Source organism: Solenopsis invicta, chromosome 4 (assembly GCF_016802725.1).
Source record: "Solenopsis invicta isolate M01_SB chromosome 4, UNIL_Sinv_3.0, whole genome shotgun sequence".
Lineage (NCBI taxonomy): Eukaryota > Metazoa > Arthropoda > Insecta > Hymenoptera > Formicidae > Solenopsis > Solenopsis invicta.
In genome coordinates, this window is record NC_052667.1 from 24,489,430 (window position 1) to 24,509,459 (window position 20,030).

The 20,030-nt window shown below is 32.0% G+C and overlaps 2 protein-coding genes across 2 annotated transcripts; one reads left to right on the forward strand and one right to left on the reverse strand.

Annotated features, from left to right (window-relative positions):
- The first annotated feature begins 1,755 nt into the window (after positions 1-1,755).
- Positions 1,756-7,303, forward strand: LOC105194922. Its single transcript, XM_026136709.2, has 2 exons — positions 1,756-4,054; positions 4,138-7,303. Exons 1-2 carry the CDS (start codon positions 2,955-2,957, stop codon positions 6,731-6,733), a joined length of 3,696 nt encoding a protein of 1,231 aa, XP_025992494.2. The 5' UTR covers positions 1,756-2,954; the 3' UTR covers positions 6,734-7,303.
- Positions 7,304-8,461: 1,158 nt separating this feature from the next.
- LOC105194921 (aldehyde oxidase 1) lies at positions 8,462-19,551 on the reverse strand. Its single transcript, XM_039448316.1, has 19 exons — positions 19,472-19,551; positions 18,750-18,805; positions 18,443-18,498; positions 17,925-18,105; positions 17,595-17,726; positions 17,122-17,278; positions 16,649-16,859; positions 15,461-15,987; positions 15,085-15,382; positions 13,718-14,236; positions 13,448-13,631; positions 12,784-13,080; positions 11,859-12,297; positions 11,295-11,423; positions 11,005-11,135; positions 9,969-10,227; positions 9,718-9,814; positions 9,244-9,354; positions 8,462-8,639 (listed from the first exon to the last, which is right to left on the reverse strand). The coding sequence occupies exons 2-19, from the start codon at positions 18,764-18,766 to the stop codon at positions 8,566-8,568; spliced, it is 3,819 nt and encodes a 1,272-aa protein (XP_039304250.1). The 5' UTR covers positions 18,767-18,805; positions 19,472-19,551; the 3' UTR covers positions 8,462-8,565.
- Between the last annotated feature and the right edge of the window lie 479 nt (positions 19,552-20,030).

Consider the following 20,030-nt stretch of genomic DNA (forward strand, 5'->3'; position numbering starts at 1 on the left):
CTTTGTTCGAGCGTTTAACTGGACGAGTGACGCAAAGTGAGGTCTGGTGACAACTGGCAACTGCTGGCAACTGACTGCAACTGGTGTTCTATCATCGATCAATGGCTATTGCATAGTATAAGAATAAAAAAAAAAAAAAATTAAATAACCCTTTTTCTTATCATAGAAATAGAAATTGACACGTCAGGTAGTAAACTTATCAGCACTTTTATTTTAATTAAATAATTTAATTTTGACGTCAAAATGTTATCAAGGACTTTATTTTGACGTTAAAATGACATTAAATAATGTCAGCTTGCTACCTGGAATTTTTCTGTGTAGGATGGAACTTCTCAGCTAGATCACATAAGCATCTTTCGAGTTATCACATTGAATGACCTGTGATACATACACATACATATAATTGCATGCGCGTGTAAATAATGTGTTCTATATATTTGTACGACTTGCAAATTTTCCGCGATCCGTGGTAGATAAAAGTTAATAGAGCGATATTGAGCCTTCTTCCTAGTATGGAAGGAGTGTTACGTGATATTAAATCATCGATCAAACGCGAAAGGTGCGACTCATCCGTAAGTTATATATCGAGTATAAAATTACCTTTAAAAAAAAAATAAAGAAAGGCCAAGTGTGGGTGTATCCCTTAAATCTTTATTTTCTTTTTTACAAAACCCAAGTGGCACTATCTTTGTATCTTCATTGAAAAAATTTCCTATTCTAACCTAAGTGGTATTTACTTAAAAATAAATTTTTTAAATTTGATCCAACCTAAATGTATTTTTCCCAAAAAATGTATGAAATCTTTAAATTGCGCCAATTACAAAGAGAATATATTGCTAATACATTTAATAAATAAAATGCAAGTGATAGTATCTTTATTTTTTAAATAAAACCTAAGTGGCGGTACGTTTATTTACTTTTTAAATAAAATTCAAATGATACTATCTGTGTATTTCTATTGAAAAATTTTTCTGTTCTAACCTAAGTGGATGTAATTTAAAAAAATTTTAATGGAATATATAATATTTCATCTCAAAGAATTAAAGAGGAAACAGAAATGAGAAAGTTTTATTAAAATAAAAAATTTTTAAACTACAAAAACTTGGCGCTGCTTAGATTTAAAATATTTATTTTTAAGTAAATATTACTTGGATTGGAATAGAAAGATTAGTTATCGTTGAGTTCGTTCTTTCTAAGTGTAAATTAAATTAACACATTAGTTAATAACATTTCCGTTGTTCTCGTTTCTACAGGTTAATATTATTTGACAAACATAGACGCAGATTAACTCATTTTCTTAATGAATTAGATGATATTTAATTGCCTTTCTATTTCAGTGTATCCAAATTTTTTAGAAGGAGGTAAAGATTTTATCAATTTTTTTTATCATATAAAGCACAATTTTTTAAGTTGGATTGATTTTATGAATATCTTAAAACATAAAAGTTTCTTTATAGTTCTGATTTTTAATGGAAGGAACATTTAATTTCGTAAATCATAACTTTTAGTCTTTTTCTGAAGAAAATGCTGGGAACAAAGTTATTAAATTAAAAATATGTAGGTCTTTAATATTGTTATTGTTATAATTATTACATACAAAATATTTATGATCATTTTCCTAGGAGAAAATATTCAGAAAAAAAACATAGAACTACTTCCTGTATCAATTGCTAAATGTGATTAAAAATGTTATATTAAAATTAAGTAAAAAGATAAGTGAAATACAGCAAAGATGACTATTCAATAAAATGTAAAAAGTAAATAATTTGATATATTTTATCTTTAGCAATGTCTCTAAATCGACTTAAAGGTCATGCTGTTTACATGATTTTCTATTATTGTGATGCGTTAATAATTTTTAATATTTTGAGCACAGGTTTCTAGTACAAAAATGATATATTTCTTTGTATGACTTGCATGAAGAATCGCTTAGATCGCTAGGGAAGTTCTAACTCAGGTCTCCGAGAGGAGTAAAAAGAAGGGGAGGCAGATGATATCACAGAGAGGAAGTATCGTGGCAAGATAAGCAGGGAAGAAGGAATTGCCATCACTGATCGTTGGTGTGTGTGCGTGCGTGTGTGTGTGACGCACTATTTCTTAAAATGCAGCTTCAGCGCATAAAGAAATAGGTCATGTGTCACACGGAGAAATCTCAGTTGCATTAAATATTATATATTATGTAGATACATATGTACAGAGAGATTATTTTTTCTAATGAAGTCATTCAGTTGGAAAGAGAAGCGCTACTCACCTCTATTAGTTCCTTGCTCTTGCTATCATTTTTTTTAGATGATCATGGCAATACGAGTCGGAGACAGGCTAACAAATGTTATACTTAGTTTTCGTGTGACGCTTGTCGCTCTATCTTATTGCCGAAAAATTATGGAATTACGCAGCTCACCATACAGTGAGAACACGTGCGCAATCTCCATGCCGGATTGCAAGATACAATAGCAGCAGTAAAGCAAAAAAGCGGATTTTCCTTCTCCGAGTCTGATAATAATTCAATTAAATACATACGTGAAGGCGTTGCCGTCTTCTCGATAACTTCCAAAAAGATTTTCGATGCATTGTCTAATAGATCGAGTCTAAATTCAATTATCAGAATAAAATTTGAACGTCATCATATTAACAATGTTTCTTAAATTAATAAGCCCGCTCACCGGATCAGTCACAATTCAGTAGAAGCAAACGAGATTTTTTTTTCTTTATTTGCATCGACGGAGTGACGTCCGATAATTATATGTGAAGAAACTCAAAGTGAAAGCGCAATTGTAATGAGAATATAGAACGTTCTCGAACAGTCTCGATCGTTTTAGAAGCGCATTCCCCCTCTCCCTTCACCGCGTACCCACTTAAATACTTACGTGGAGACGTTGCAATGTCAGTTGCTCATTAGAAAGCATAACAGCAAGTTCATTCATATTTCTTCAACGTTCTTTTTTTAATTAAATATGGATAATATAGAGCAAATGGAGCGTAATTTGAAGCAACAATCTACTGAATTAAATACGCCTGAAGAGTATGAGGCATGGGACCAGCGATGTGACGAATTTATCGAATCGCTGGAGGAACAAAGCCAAATTAAACGCCCGCGGTTAAGCAACGGTAAGACACAATCAGTGGTTGCTCTTATCACACGACTCAAAAACTTAAAAAGCTCGGTGCGCGAACGATTCGTGCCTGATGTGGATGCCGGACCCAGTGAAAAACTCCGATGGCGCGAGATAAATACGGCTTTCAAAAGTCGTATACAGACCGGCAAGATAACCAATGTGAACCACATCGAGCCACGTCATTTTCTCGAGGATGCGCGGGAAATTGTGGTCGAGCGTATACGATGCGTCATGGAGGAACATGGCAACTTAAAGGTGAACACTATTTTCAACGGTGAATTTGTCGTGGGTGATAAAATCGAGAATAGAAGTATCGCCACTAAAAACTGTGAACTTTTTGGAGCAACCCATTTAGAAGAGTGGTACAAGTCGAGTATTGTTGAACGTACACTGACATTGTTCGAGGAATTCCAGGAACGCGATAGCGGTTGGACGTTGAAGCGTATACTAAATTTAACTGTAAATATAAACAAATATAATCCTTTGCACGCGGGATGCGACATCCAGATACCGCGTGAAATTCAGATGAAAAGGGCGGTGATTAATGTGAAATCGGAAGACAATGCGTGTTTCGCATGGTCAGTAGTGGCCGCTCTGAATCCAGTCGAACATAACGCGCATCTGACATCTTCGTATCCTGATTATTCTGAGGTGCTGGAGCTCGCAGACATTGAATTTCCCATGACTTTGACGCAAATTAAAAAATTCGAAAGTTTAAACAACATTTCCATACATGTGTACTGCATAGAGAAGGAGGAGAAGAAACTCTCGATTGTTCCATATCGGCTCGCAGATAAGATAATGGACAAGCACATTCATCTGCTGTACTTGCAGGACGATGACGAGGAGGTGGGACACTTTGCATGGATAAAAAATCTGTCCCGTCTTGTGAGTTCGCAAATTAATAAGAAGAATGGCAAGAAATACTTTTGCAACCGGTAAGTACATCTTTTTAATAAAATAATGAATTTGTTTTTCAGAAATAATAAATTATAGTACAAAAATTGTATTTCGTTTGCAGATGTCTGCACTACTTTTACAGTGACGAAAAGTTGAAAGCTCACGCTGTGGACTGCGAGAAGATGAACAACTGCGCAATCAAGTTACCGAACGGCAACAACAAGTGGCTCAGTTTCAAGAATTACCACGCGAAGGAACGTATGCCTTTCATCGTTTACGCCGACCTAGAGTGCATTCTGAAAAAGACAGGGGAGGAGAAAATGTACCAGCATCATCAACCATTTAGCATAGCGTATTATGTGCATTGCTCGTACGACGATTCATTGTCTAGATATCGATTTCGTCGCGGTGAAGATTGCATCAACTGGTTTGCCAAAGAACTTAAAAATTTAGCGCTCGAGGTTAATAATATTCTATCGACTGTAGTCCCCATGAAATTAACGCCAAACGATTGGAAAAAATATAACAGCGCTACAGAGTGTCACATATGCGAAAAACCATTTGCGCTAGCAGACGCGCAAGTGCGCGATCATTGTCACCTAACCGGTCGATTCAGAGATGCCGCGCATAATTATTGCAACTTAAATTACCAAGATACGCATTGCATTCCAATAGTTTTCCACAATTTAATGCGCTACGACGCGCATTTTATAATCAAGGAAATAGCTACCGCGTTCGACGGAAACGTAGATTTACTTCCAATAACGAAAGAAAAGTACATTTCGTTTACAAAAAGTGTTACAATAAGAAAGAATGATAAAAGTGAAACATGTATAAAATTGCGATTCATCGATTCTTTAAAATTTTTAAATGCCAGTCTTGACAAATTGGCATCTCTTCTTAATAAGAATAAGCTACTGATAATGAAAAATGAATTTTGTAATTTATCTAATTACTCTGAAGAAAAGTTTGATTTAATGATTCGTAAATGGGTCTTTCCATACGAGTATGTAGACTCTGCTGACAAGTTAAAAGAGACAAAGTTACCATCGCGCGATTTATTTTACAGTTCATTGACGGACGACACCGTATCGGAGAGCGATTACGAGCACGCTGTCAACGCTTGGAATGAGTTCTCTATTAAAACGCTCGGCGAGTACAGCGACTTATATCTTAAAATCGACGTGCTGTTGTTAGCCGATATTTTTGAGAACTTTCGCGACAGTTGCGTCGAGCATTACAAACTTGACCCCGCACATTATTATACATTACCCGGTTTCACATGGGACGCGATGATGAAATACACGTGTGTAGAACTCGAGTTGCTCACTGACATTGATATGGTTATGTTTATTGAGCGCGGTATACGCGGAGGTCTGAGTCAATGTTCTCACAGATACGCGCAAGCTAACAATAAGTATATGAGTTCGCATGACTTGTCTAAACCGACATCGTACTTGATGTATTACGACGTGAACAATTTGTACGGATGGGCGATGTGTCGACCGCTGCCCTTCGCCAAATTTAGATGGGTCAAAAACGTTGCGAACTTTGACGTGGACAAGATTGATTTGGATTCGTCTACGGGTTACATTCTCGAGGTCGATCTCGAGTATCCGCAAGATCTACACGATCAACACGCTGATCTACCGTTCTGTCCGACACGCGATAAGCCACCGGGTTCGCAGAAAGATGAGCAAGCAAAACTTCTCGCGACGCTATATGATAAGGAGCGATATGTAATTCATTACCGCAATCTTAAGCAGTGTATTCAATACGGGCTTCGCGTAACAAAAATTCACCGCGTGTTACAGTTTGCACAACGTCCATGGCTTCGCGCGTATATTGAATTTAATACAGATTTAAGAACTAAGGCGAACAACGAATTTGAGAAAAATTTATATAAGCTAATGAATAACGCGATATATGGCAAATCCATGGAAAACGTGCGCAAACGCGTCGACGTTCACCTCAAAACGATATGGGAAGGCAGGTACGGCGCGGAAGCATTGATCGCTAAACCAAATTTCCACAGTTGTAGCGTCTTTTCGGAGAATCTAGTCGCGATAGAATTGCGTAAACTCGAGATAACGTTCAACAAGCCGATTTACGTGGGTGTGTGTATCCTCGACATATCCAAGACACTTTTGTACAACTTTCATTACGGGTACATGGCACCATTGTTTCGAGAAGATTGTAAAATTATGTACACCGATACGGACAGTCTTGTGTATCACATAGAATGCAAAGACATATACGATATAATGAAACAACACATTAAAAAGTTTGATACGAGCGATTACGCGGCGAACAATAAATACGGTATGCCTCTTAAGAATAAAAAAGTTCCTGGGTTAATGAAGGACGAAAATAACGGTATGATTATGACAGAATTCGTAGGGCTTAGGGCAAAGATGTACGCGATGAGGGTGGATGGCAAGAAGGATGACACGAAAAAGGCGAAAGGCGTGAAAAGTAATGTAGTAGCGCGAACTATTACGTTCGATGATTATAAGCAGTGTCTATTTAATCAAAATGACGCGAATACAGACGAGAACAGAATGACGCGAAAACAGTCGAGTATAAGATCGAAACTACACGAAGTGTATACAGTGTCCGAGTCGAAAGTTGCTCTAAGCCCATACGATAATAAGAGATATATTGTGCCTGATTCTACCGACACATTGCCATGGGGACATTACAAAATACCAAAGTAAATAAGATATACATTTTTTATATTGAATTGTGTGAGTTACTGTATCCAAGCCATTTCACGTAAACCTCGTTCACTCTTTTGTGCAACACTTTTGTATTTATGGGAAATGAATAAATATTTTTTTTTATTTGATTTGAATAATTACATTAACGAATATGATTACGAATATTTTTGATTTTGCATTCACTTCCACTTTGCCAACTGTCAGGACGCGGCTCACGCGAAAATCGAATTAATGCGATGCAGTTTTATGATGGAGGGTTATTTATCATACTATTTTCATACTAAAATCTGTTTGATTAATTTTACTTTACTGTTGAAAATTTGAATTTGAATACAGGATCACGAAGATGCTTATCTTATTCTTAGCAAGGTCACCAGAAATTATCTATCAGCTTCTGGTACAAGCGTACCTATAGAACGTACATATTTTATAATTCCAACTTACTTATAAGCAAGTAAATTGTTTAACTACTGATACAGTACGTAAAATATTCTGCCTTCGAGCTTGGCTAAACTTGGTAAAAAATGATTATACGAAAGAAAAAAATGAACGCTATTGTTAATGCTTTTAAAGGATAATAAAACAACATATTCACTAATGTCATTTTTTATTGGACCTTTTTAGTTAATATTTTATATGAATTAATATAAAATTTATAAAATAAACATAAATTTTATATTTATAAAATAATCATAAAATATTCATGAATGAAAGAATATTTCTGAAATAATCAATAAAATATTCATAAATGAATATATTTGACAACCTAAAATTTCGAATAAGTATATGAATAAATATTTTTTTAATGCGGAAATTTTGTAAATAAATAAAGTTATAGCCTAATTAAGAAGTTTTACGCATTTATCGGGCACAGTATTTAAAACTCCCTTACCTATACTATTATAAGCGACTCTCATACCAGTTTTCGCGATTCGCAAAAATTAATCTCGTAAGATTTTAGCGCCCGCAATCTCGAAGATCAGCGATTCATTTTCTGATACCGTGCGCGACTTGACTCGATTGATAGCATTCGGCTAGAGAGGTAGCTCGCAAAAAACCAGGTTATATACAGTAGCTGGTATATATTACTTGCAAATAATTATTTGAGTTGCAATTGCAAGTCTCTAATATGTTCTCTAAAAAACACGTCACCGGTCCTATATCAAAGGTATTTTGTTTTGTACAACACTAATATCAGAATATCATCTTTCAATTAATTAACTTAAATAAAAGTGAACGTTATTAAGCAACGAAAAGACGTTTATGAACATGACGTGTTTTATATTAAGAGATGTGCATAGCAAATTACCGTGGTCGATTCATAAACTATTTCATACAACTGCATAAAAATGCAACTGATTTTTGGACAGACTTTATATAAAATTCAGCAGCCTTTGCTTAAAGCAAGTTCTTATGGAAGACGTTTTGACTATAAATAGGTATTTTTTATGATGAAGCTTCCTTGTAAGCGTCTATGATATTTTATTAGAAAAAAATTCTTCAAATTTTTTCAGATTAATTTATTATTGAATCAAGAATAATGCGAGATTTGCAACCAATTTCCATCGTCTAATCTAAATATGTATAAGCAAATTAATGGAACAGCATTAAGAGTATTTTATTCTAGATATAAAAAGTATTCCATTTAAGAATAAACTCTTTCAGTAATTACAATTGTCCCTTTATCAATTTTATTTTCTTATTTTAATACAGTAAATGTGTAATAACATTAAAACCAGAAATTTTTTGGGGGTGTAAATATAAAATTTATTTGAAGATTTATTCTGTTTATTCGTAAAATTCCCACTCAATTTTTTTATTTCCCACTCTCAAAGCATCATGTTCTCATTGCTAGACTTTGTTAAACTGCTTAGAAGTATACGTTCAGTAGTACACGGTGCATCTGCAAAAATTGCGAATTATTAATGAATATATTTTATAATATTATTATTTTATAATGTTTTAAGAAATTATACATTTGTTATGTTTGAATTTATAATTAAAATTTTAAAGGAAACACTCTGAGTCACATAACCAATGTTAAACTAACATATTTTTAACTATTTTAATTACAGCAACTATCAAAATGTTTATTATACGACTTTAAGTGATACATTTTATGATTAGTAACATATTTAAACTGATACAACTGTTACAAAAAATGATTGAAAAGATTGCATCATAAAATTCGACACTCTTGTTACTTTTAAATTATTGTGTGCCTTATTTAATTTTAATGAGAGATGAAAACAGAAATAAAAAGTTGAATTTTACATATTTAATACATAGAAGTATTACAAACTAAAAACCGTTTTTCTAATATAATTGAAATAGAATGGCTTAAAGTATGAATGGCTTCAACTACATTTACATGTTACAACAATGGTTTACATGTTACAACAATTAGATATTAATTGAGATTAAATTTAATTTATGTACGTGGTACATTGAATACGCACAAAATACGAACATATCTAACATATGTCTACATCCTTGTTTAAACGTACCTAATTGATACCATTCATCCGTATTCCCTTCCTCTGCCCTAGCAGAATTTAACGCGTTCCGAATTGCGATGAGAATTACACAGCTCATACAAAGCGGTGGTTCGCCAGTTGCTACAAAGAAATTTTTACGCTTAATTGATAATCGATTCTTTAAAGCACGCATTTGCGATTCTGATACTATTACACACAAGAAAGTCTTTCTTATTTCTATTCAATTTTATGTAATGTGATTCAGATTATCTTATATAAATAAATTGGCAAATTTAATAAACTTTGCAAATCATATTAGATATAAATTTAACATAAATTGATAACCTTTTATAAATTAAATTTTTATTTTCTTTTTTAATTCTTGCAAAGTGATTATTGAAAAATTCTTGCATGCACACTTGTGAAAAATATTTAATATTTCTTATTTTTAATGATATAAATAAGATTCAAATACAAAAATTAATGAAATTTTCATAATTATACTTTTTGATCGAAGAACACCGAGTGGATTAGGTGCATTTCTGCGGAAAGATACGCGAAAGTCTTCGGGAATATCCTTTGCTCCTGGCGGTTTATAGTTCTATAAAGGAAAAATAAAATATTTTAAGTAAATAAATTATGCATATTTAGAAGAATCTCTCTCTCTCTCTCTCTCTCTCTCTCTCTTTTTCTCCCCGATAAATTGGTACAATTTTTATCGTGATACATGTATAATTTTACTTCAAGCAACATACCCAGGTTCTATCATTGGTTAACATTCCTGTTTTAGGATCATACACCAGATCCTCGGAAGTCCAGTATCCTATTCCCATTACAAATGCTCCTTCCACCTGGCCAATGTCAATTTCGGGACTCAAACTTACACCAGTGTCTTCCATTAAATCGACTCTTCTGATAATATGCTGGCCGGTCAAAGCATCGATTTCCACCTCGGCGATGGTGACGCCATAAACGCCGTAAGACTTGATCGTATCATCCCGTGTAGTGGCAAACCTATTAAGGTAAGTATTAATAAATATAATTAAATTTAATAAAGAATAACACATAAGAATCTCAACCTTGTTAGCACTTTTATATGGAATTTAAATTTATTTATTTAGTAAAATAAAATTAAACATATTGTGTGTGTGTGTGTGTGTGTGTGTGCATATGCGTATGTGATGGCACTATTGCTCAAGTTTAATTATTGAAAGTGGACAAAAATATTTAAATACGTCTTACAAGCTACATATTTTTAAAAACAAAAAGTAATTAATATTAATTCAAAATCGGTCACATCGAGGATTAGCGCAGGTAATAGCGCTGAATTAAATAATTGTATTTAAAATACGAAGAAAAATTATATCCAAAATTTGTTTTTATTTGACAAGCTTGTATATTTTTATTGTTATTATACGTTGGCTTTGCGACGTATAACAGAAACTTTTCAATGCCCTTGTTTTTTTATATCTATGACTGAAGAAGACTATTGTAAGTAAGGTTGAAACATGTATCGTGATTTGATATAATTTTTCTTTTTAGTTTAAATACAATATTTTAAAGTAATGTTTAATCGCGCTACCACCTGCGCTATAGTGCTCAATGTGTTCAATTTTAAATTATTATTTGTTTTTACTTGGCAAGCTTGTACATTTTTATCGAAAAAGCAATTTCTTTTTTTTAAACAAATATGTTGCAATACAATATTGACAAACTTTTTAATTTCTTGTCATTTGCGTAACATGTTTTGTTATTTATAGTATATTAAATATGACTTAAAATGATATTTACATATAACGCGCGCATAAATCAATGTCGTTTTGATACGCCCTAAAAACAAGCTCCTTCCAATTTGGGTTGTTCATTTCCTTCCTTATTGGCTCGAGTCTCTTTAGAATCTCTTTGCAAGCTTGGATCGTTGCCTAGAATAAATATAACAGTAGAAGTTACGAAAAATTATCTTGTCGCCCCAATACATCGAGTCAAAGTATTATTAAAATTAATGCAGTATAATTTATGCATTGTATTTTTTATCTTCACATCTCAAGTGTTTTTATATACTTAATTATGTAACTCCTTACATATGAGCATGAATCGCTAGCCGTACTGTTCACGGTACCAAAATTGTTAGGTGCTATTATATTATTGCTTGGTTTGACAGAGATGAATTCTAGATCAATCCCCAGTGTGTAGGCAGCTGCTTGAGCAACCTGGAACAAATATTTTCATATGAGTAGGGAACACGGTCAAGACAAAGTTAATCGTATTTAATTTGTATACTGCAGATGGTAAATGAAATCCATAATTTAAATAATATTACATATATTTTTTATTATTTAATGTTTTATTATTAAATTTTTTTACTTAATATTTTTCTCTCTTTTTTAATAACATTATTAATTTTTAATTTAATTGTTTCAAAAATCAAATCGAGACTCGAAGGAATGATATAGAACATTTCTCATAATTTACTTTGTATATCTAGAATAAAAATAGAGATACAATAATTTTTAAATATCAAATCGTAAATCTGTGACAATAACTTTCTAAACTTCTAAATTAAATATTTAATTTTATGGAAACATTTTTTGAAATAATTTAACAAGAATAGATCACTTAAGAAACTTTAATTTATAACAACATACCTTTGTATTTATACCTTGGCCGCACTCAATCCCACCGTGCGTCACGCAAACCGTACCATCGCGAGCGCAGATTGACACCATAGCATTAAATTGCCCCAAGAAAGTTAATGGATATTTCATTGACACCAGAGCAATGCCCTTTTTCTTCCAGCGATTTTCATTATTATACGTCTCAACTTTTTGCTTCCGTATCTCGTAATCGGCCGATTTCGATAAATCCTTTATCATCAATTCTAACGCGGCTTTATCCACATCGTTCATATTCGCTAATCTGACTTGTACCGGATCCTTGTTCGTCACTCTCGCAATGTGCTCCATCATATTCTCCAGCATGGCTATCCCTTCTGTGAATCCCGGCGCTCGACAGACCGTGTTTGACGGTAAATCAGTTCGCACATCGAATCCATTAAACGTCCAACTATCGGTCGCGTAACAGCCGCTAATGATAAAAAACGGAATAAAGCTATTAATAAGTTGAAGATGCTATTAAGATAACAACTAATTAAACGCTTTTTTTCCAATTGAACATATCTTAGAGTTTCAAAAGATTATCTCTTTTTTTAAATTTATACAATTTTAGAAAAATATCTTATTATATTTTATTAAATTAAATTTATTTAAAATAATATTAACATTATAACATTTATTCGCGCTTTACTGTTAAATTCTATGCAACTCTCCGATAAAAATTTTATGAAAGATTTAACTTATTTTAGTAATATCTTACTGATATTTACTTAAGTATTAATACCAAGAAGAAAGAATTAAAATTACAAAATTATTTGTTTTGTTTTGAAGCGTGCAGTCAACAGACAATTAATATTTTTGTAATATTCATTATTACCTTATAACACTTTATAAGACCTATTGCACTTTTATTTTTACATATATCACTTGCTATTATTATTGTATGCTTAATACGTACTTTCTCATGCTCTCAACTACCATAGCACCTAGAGTAAAGTTGAAATCACAGCCCTTGTTGCCCCATTGTTTCGAATCAAGATACTGAATAACTCCCTCGTCGTCTACTCCAATCTCATATTCATGACGTGCAGAAAATCGTTTCCCTTGCGATTGCATATTGCTTTCAATCGTCATGATAAAGCGCGCTGGACGATTTAGTTTGTGACATACCAGCGCGCAGGCACACGAGATTTGCACATTGCGAACCACCTTGCCGCCGTATCCTCCTCCAAGTCGTCTCACATGGACATTAATACTACAAAAATCAGATTTACACGATAATTACTAATTTAATTTATTTTAACAGAAAGCATTTTCGCGGATCTTCTGTCATTTATTTTCTTGTAGGAAAGATAAAAATGTATATACTTTAATTAATTCTAATTTTTACGCATTAAATAATTTATTTTATAAGCTTTACTACATTGTAATGAAGATTATTATTATTAAACTTGTCATGAAACAAAATTTTACAATCAGTATTTATTGTATCTCAATTTTTTGTAAGAAGATGTAAGCATATGTACGATAATTGAGTAAATCACGTATTTTGTCACAATTCGTATAAATCGCTATTGATCAAAAATACGCTTTCTGTAACAGTCATTAGATTAATAAGTTACCTATTATTTTTCACATTCAGGCAATTTGCAATCGATACTTGATTGAGGTCCATCCACTGCGTTGATGAATAAACGTCCATACCATCCTCCACGGGAACACATACGCACGACTGAGTTTCCATAGTGTAGTGATACTGACTGCCACATTGAAAAATACCCTTTATCACTCGTTTAGTATTTTCTCCTGCAAAATAATAGAAAATGTCAATATGTTTCAAGGTGTTAGGTTTATATATTATTTTTCTCCAATAACTTAGAATAAATTTTTACCTTTCTTGGTTGCTGGCACATTGCTGCTGTTCATGAATCTGGTGTCGTCACCCGTGGCAAGCGCATCCTCAATACTTATTACAGGCTTTCTCTTTAGAATCTCGCTGTAGTTAATTTTCACTAATTTCGCGGCCTCATTCGCTAAATTGTGCGTCTCCGCGACGATCACGCCAACTGGCTGACCGGCATAAAGAACGTCTTTTTCGGCAAACAACAATTCGTCATTTGTCAAACGTTCCAATTGACTAACAGCGGAAATGCACAGATTCCTTCCCGGTACGTCCTTGGCGCTGAAGAATGCCACTACTCCCTTCATAGAAAGCGCCTTGCTCGCATCTATACTGTCGATCTTGCCGTTACCGATTTCCGTAAGGACAAATGTGCAAAACACTTCCCTAGGATACGGAGGCAGATCGTTGCAATATTGAGCTTCGCCCGACGTTTGCTTGATGGCATCTAATTTTGGTATAGGTTTATTTACCGGCCATACGTTTTTGTCCGTATCGTAGTCTTGTGAACCTATATCATATTTTTTTATGTACATCTTGCACAATAAGTAGGAATATGTCACGAGTTTTTTTGCATCATATGCACCAAACCATATTTTCTTATTTCTTTCACATAAAAGTTCTTTTATTAATGTAGCAATGAAATCTCCGTTAAAAAGTCTCAAGATACGATAAATTAAATAAGGTAACTCCGGAATGTATGTCGTACTTATCAAAAACTTAATTTATCAGGTATTATTTAAGTGTTTAAGATAAATAAGTTGTATTAATAAAAACTTTATACCGTTTACTACAAGAAAAAGTTTAAAAATTAAATATTTATTTTATTGCATTAAAAAAAAAACTTTTATAAGTTCTTGCATTTTTGCCGTGTATCGAAAGTGGTGGGAAATATAGCCATTCATGAATGGGACAATCAAGCTGAACAAAAAATACAAGAGCTAAGCACTTGTATTTTGATCCATTCTCTCTCTACACTTTTATATCACAAAATGTCAAAGTTTTTTACACTCGCTACAGAGAGAATAATCATTTTTTGTAGGTTGTAATACTGCACAGAATTGACAAATTAATTCAACTCACGATGATTTCGTTAATATTAATAACAACATTGAAACTATAATACAATACTAATATAACACACAAGAATAATAGAATGGTTGCGAGCAAATTATCTTCACTCCTTCTAATTTTTCTGGCTTCTGCGATGTAAATATTAAAGTTACTCTATACATGTCGACATTTTTAATTGTTAGAAATAAAAAATCAAAAGAAAACTTATTTCAATTCTTGAATGCAAAAAACTGTTTAAAAAAACTAGGATATATTTTTAAAAAATCTAAGAATTATTTTGTATACCTGAAGAGAGACCACGTTCTAACAAGGAGCCTCCGCTACGAAGTTTAGGATTTACGTTCTCTGGTTTGAGGCTCAACACAAACTTATAAAATAATCCTATAGCAAGAGTTCTACGGAATTCCGGCGAATAGTCCGGTAGCACATGGTCGGGTTGGAGTTCATCATGCAACATCTTTAGAGCGGTCTTTAGCACCTGATTGTCTAGGATTGATTTACCGATTAACATTAACTCCGTGTTCGTTGCGTGCGAAAAATGCTTGTTGATGCCGCCATAGATAATGTTGGGCCTCTCCAGCACCTTCTCGCGAAACATTGAACATGTATATTTAAGAATTTATTTTGCGATAACATAAATAAATCTAAATAATTTCATTACCGTGCCTTTAGGACAGAGCTTGAAGAGGTAGCCAGCGTTGACGTGAGCATGAGCATTCTGAGCTCTAGGCATGATCTTGTATGATCTATATTCGTACTCGTCAGATAGCCGCGGCAAAACAACGCTATATATGATCTTATGATGCATATCGACGTTCAGAAATTCCAACAGCGTCACGCTCTGCTTCCTATCGGATCTCTCGAGGATATGTATTTTACTGCCGGCGGTTTCTAACAGTAAAAACATGTCGGATGGGAATTCGTTGTGCGTGTGCTTGATCATCAGATTACCGGCAATGCTGCCGATGTTTCGCACAGGTACGTGTGCAATCAAGTCTACGTGACGCGCCAAATGACGTAGATACTTAAATCCGTCTTCGGATGAATATTTTTGAAAAGCTTCCAGAGCCGCGCTAAGGGATGTATTTCCGCCTAGGACCAAGTAATCATTGGTTTTCTCAATGCGGCGTAAATCTGGGATATCGTTTATATCTATGTAGAGATCTTTTTTGCCAGACCGATAAACACCTGCAAAAGATCAAATTTTTACTGTTGTGTACTTTAAATTAAATTTGAAATATTTTGTTTTATTACAAAAATGTGGACAGTGTTATTAATAGTGATTTTGTAAAATGATTAAAATTATGGAAGCTTTGTATCTTAACACAGGATATTTGATTATTAAACAACAACGTTTAGGTACATTTATTTATAATTTTAAAATAAATTAAATTAAAGTTAAAAATTAAATTATTAAAAATTAACTAAGTTAAATAAAGTCATTTTCTTTTTAACTGTTTTATTTAATTTTTAACTATTTAATACTTACCCAATCTTATTACAAGCAATAAAAATGAAATCTGTACGCGTAATTTTGAAAGTAAATTTACAGATCATTTGTTTAGCTGTTAATTATTAGTGCATTTTTATTTTATTAAAGTGTCTCATGAATTAAGATTTTATTTTATTATTAATTTAATTAAAAATATTTATATATCTGAATTTCAGAAAACGTTATAAATAAAAAACGATATAAATTTAGTAATGCATTGTAATGCATAAAAATAATATTCAAATGTTAGGAACAATTTTAATAAGTCTATCCAAATATAATTTAAAAAAAATCACAATAAGCATTTTATACACGATTTTATAGTAGCTTATGCCTATATGTATAAAGGAAAATTACCGTGCGCAGTATTTCCTCCATTTAATATATACGTAGCGTTCAGGTTCTGTTGAAATATCGCGAATACATCATCGATTGAGTAAACTTTGTAAAATTTTGCATCTTCTAATTTTATGTCCACTGCTGTGTCTCTTTCGTAAAGTTGCTCATCACAACAACTACTTGTACATGAGTCTCCGTATTTAGGGCAAGTTTTAATTTTGTAGAAATCCTGCGAAGCATACATTACTATACTTAAAACAAGGTATAAACAATATATTATAAAAAGAAATCTTATTCATTTAAATAATAACAGTTACGTATTAATTATTACGAACATCAAGATAAAGCAGCAAAACGTAACTTGTTCTTTGAGAATAAAATAAAATTAAAAAGAATATTTTAAAATCCAACTTTAAATAAAAATCTTACAATAAAAAATAGAATTTATTATTTATTTCTATAAATAAGAATAAAAATTTTTGTCTAAACACCTCAATGTCACGAATGTTCGTCGCCATTGATGAAGGAGCATCGTTAGCAAATCCTTTAAACGCATCCAAAATTGGACGATACCCAGTACATCGACAAATATTTCCGCCAAAAGAATTTTCGATTTGCTGCATAGATAATTTTTTGTCACGTATAAGACTGCAAATTATAAAGAAATACATTACAAACATTATGTTCAATTGTATGATAATTTTAATAAGATATTATAATAATGTACGATTTTATATATGCGATTGTAATTTATAACTTGTTCATTATTAAATAATGAATAATTCTTGGTGTTTATTATCAATATGTTACATTCTTAGAGTAAACCTGTTTTTTCTTGAGTGCAATTTTGTTGCTACGGCAACAATTCAGATAATATCATAACATGAAGCAAAAAATTTAGTACATTTCCAATTTTAGTACAATCTTTTTGATATTATTATTAATTATTTTGACGGATACAAACCTATACAGATTCATTACCATGCCGGGAGAGCAGTATCCACATTGTGAGCCATTCTTGTCAGCGAGCACAGCTTGAATCGTATGATAACCATCATGCTTATTATTTAAGCCCTCGATTGTGCGAATGGCCCATCTACAACACATAAAACATTGATTACTAGTATAAAAATAAACGCCATAAAATTTTAAATAATATATATAATTATGAGAAAAAAGGCAATGATAAACAATTTCTGCTTAGAACAGATTTGTAATACTATAAGATGAATTCCCATTATATTGCTAAAAATAAAATTCAATTATGCATTTTCTCTGTTAATAACATGCATACCCATCGCAGATTAGTATTGGTACTAAACAGGAATTCACAGCCATTGTCTTGCCCTTAATTTCTGCAGCCACGATACAGACACCGCAGCCACCCTCGTTGCACATCACTTTTGTGCCTCGAAGTTTTGCGTAATCGCGGATGTAGACATTAAGAGATGTATCACTCGGTATGTATCCTAATACTGAAAGTAATTTTGGATATCATAAAATCGACATATTAGTTATAACTCCAAATACAAGGTACACATTTTGATCTTTTACCTTTACAGTTTGTTAACATTTTTTAATTAAATGTTATGATTTCTATCATACTAATTTAATTTTCGCAAATAAATAGTTTGTTTGTTACGATAACTAAAACATTTTATAGTTTTTAATTATAATAATTAGTTTTTTAACATACTTGAATTTCGAAGAATTTTTTATTAATTGTAATCTAAATTATTTTGTTTTTTAATAATGATGAAGAATTTTTTACTTCCTTGATTACACATTATATTGTATATAAAGTATATTTACCAGTGTGCTGAACTCCATTAATTGTAAAGTTAATATAGTTTCTTGTATGTCTGAAACTAAACATAAATTAAATTGAGTTTAACCGGAAAAATATAACTTTGAAGTGTGGATTTTGCAAAAATATTTTTCTGTGTACTTCTAGTCTTATGTTGGATAATGTTAAACAAATAAACGGAAAAAGAATGTTTTTAGAATTTTTGTATTGAGGCATGTAGAGATTTTTTGATTCATTTAAATTACTAACAAAATTTTGATCATATTTACATGTAATAAGTTTTATACGCTATAAATTAAGGAAAAAACTTACAGCGTTGCTGCTTCCATTTTCACTCAGCTATGTCGACGTAACAGGATTACCGCTCACTATTTCCCGTTCAATGAGTTTTATTAGTTCTTAGTGCAAACGTAGAAAAAATATAATAAAAGTATAATATTGATAAGAAAGTAATTACTAGATTACAATTTATGTATACTGGAAGTTTATAATAATGCAAAGATAATAAAATATAAAAGTAACTGTGGGACAAACGTTCATAAAATAATTTTAAAATAGTGATAAACTTTTTAATGGAAGTTATCTAATAAACATAGAATTTTTTATATGCACTACAACAGTATTTGACTCGGATTAGTCGTCTCTCTTGATTTGTTAATATATTTAAATATAATAAAATGTAATACAACAATTATAATATAAAAATAATAAAGCTTCGGAAAAATGTATTTATCTTTTATTTGTAAATGTTTTCAGATTAAAAACTGACAACGAATCATGTCAAAGTTATATAAATATTAATTATGTTCTACATACGTTTGATCATATTTTTAAGTAATGTATATTGTTGCCTATTTTTTTATTATTATTTAAGAAATTATTATTTAACTGTTATTTGAGAAAAGTTGCATCTTTTTTTTTACAAGTTACGTAAACGTAACATTGCACTGTTTTATATTATTGTACAATTGATCAATTACAGATATGTAAATGGTAACAATAGCAAAGTTTTAATAATGATAATAAAGACTTACATTGTTGCTGGGTGTATTATCCGATGTCAGTCGTATCGACTTATGCACTGGCAATCTCCCGGTTCTCTAAAGACGTACTGGTTCTTACAAGCTGCTAGATATGATTTGAAAGTAGGAATACTTTCTATAACTTCATGCTTTGTAGGTAACGAATAGTTATTTAGTAATAGTAATGAGATTGTACATACGTATATGTATACTTTAGTTTTACAGTGTTGCTTCTATACAGGATGATTATTAATGACTGTTCCCACTTTTTACCATAAGAGCACGCATTTGTAATTTCTAATATAATAATATGTTAGAAATACGTATCCGTCGATTAATCATGCTCCTATAAAACATGGAAACAGTCATTAATAATTACCCTGTATATACAGAATATACCAAAACTAACAATAAATATTTTATTAACAGATCTTTTGGAAGATTTAAAAAAAAAATTCTAATACCAAAATATCGAGGCTATAATAATTTTCAAATAGGAAGAATTTAAAGATTACGAATGATAGGGCAAAAATTTTGCGCGCTTAGAGATGACAATGTGCTTTCCTAATGC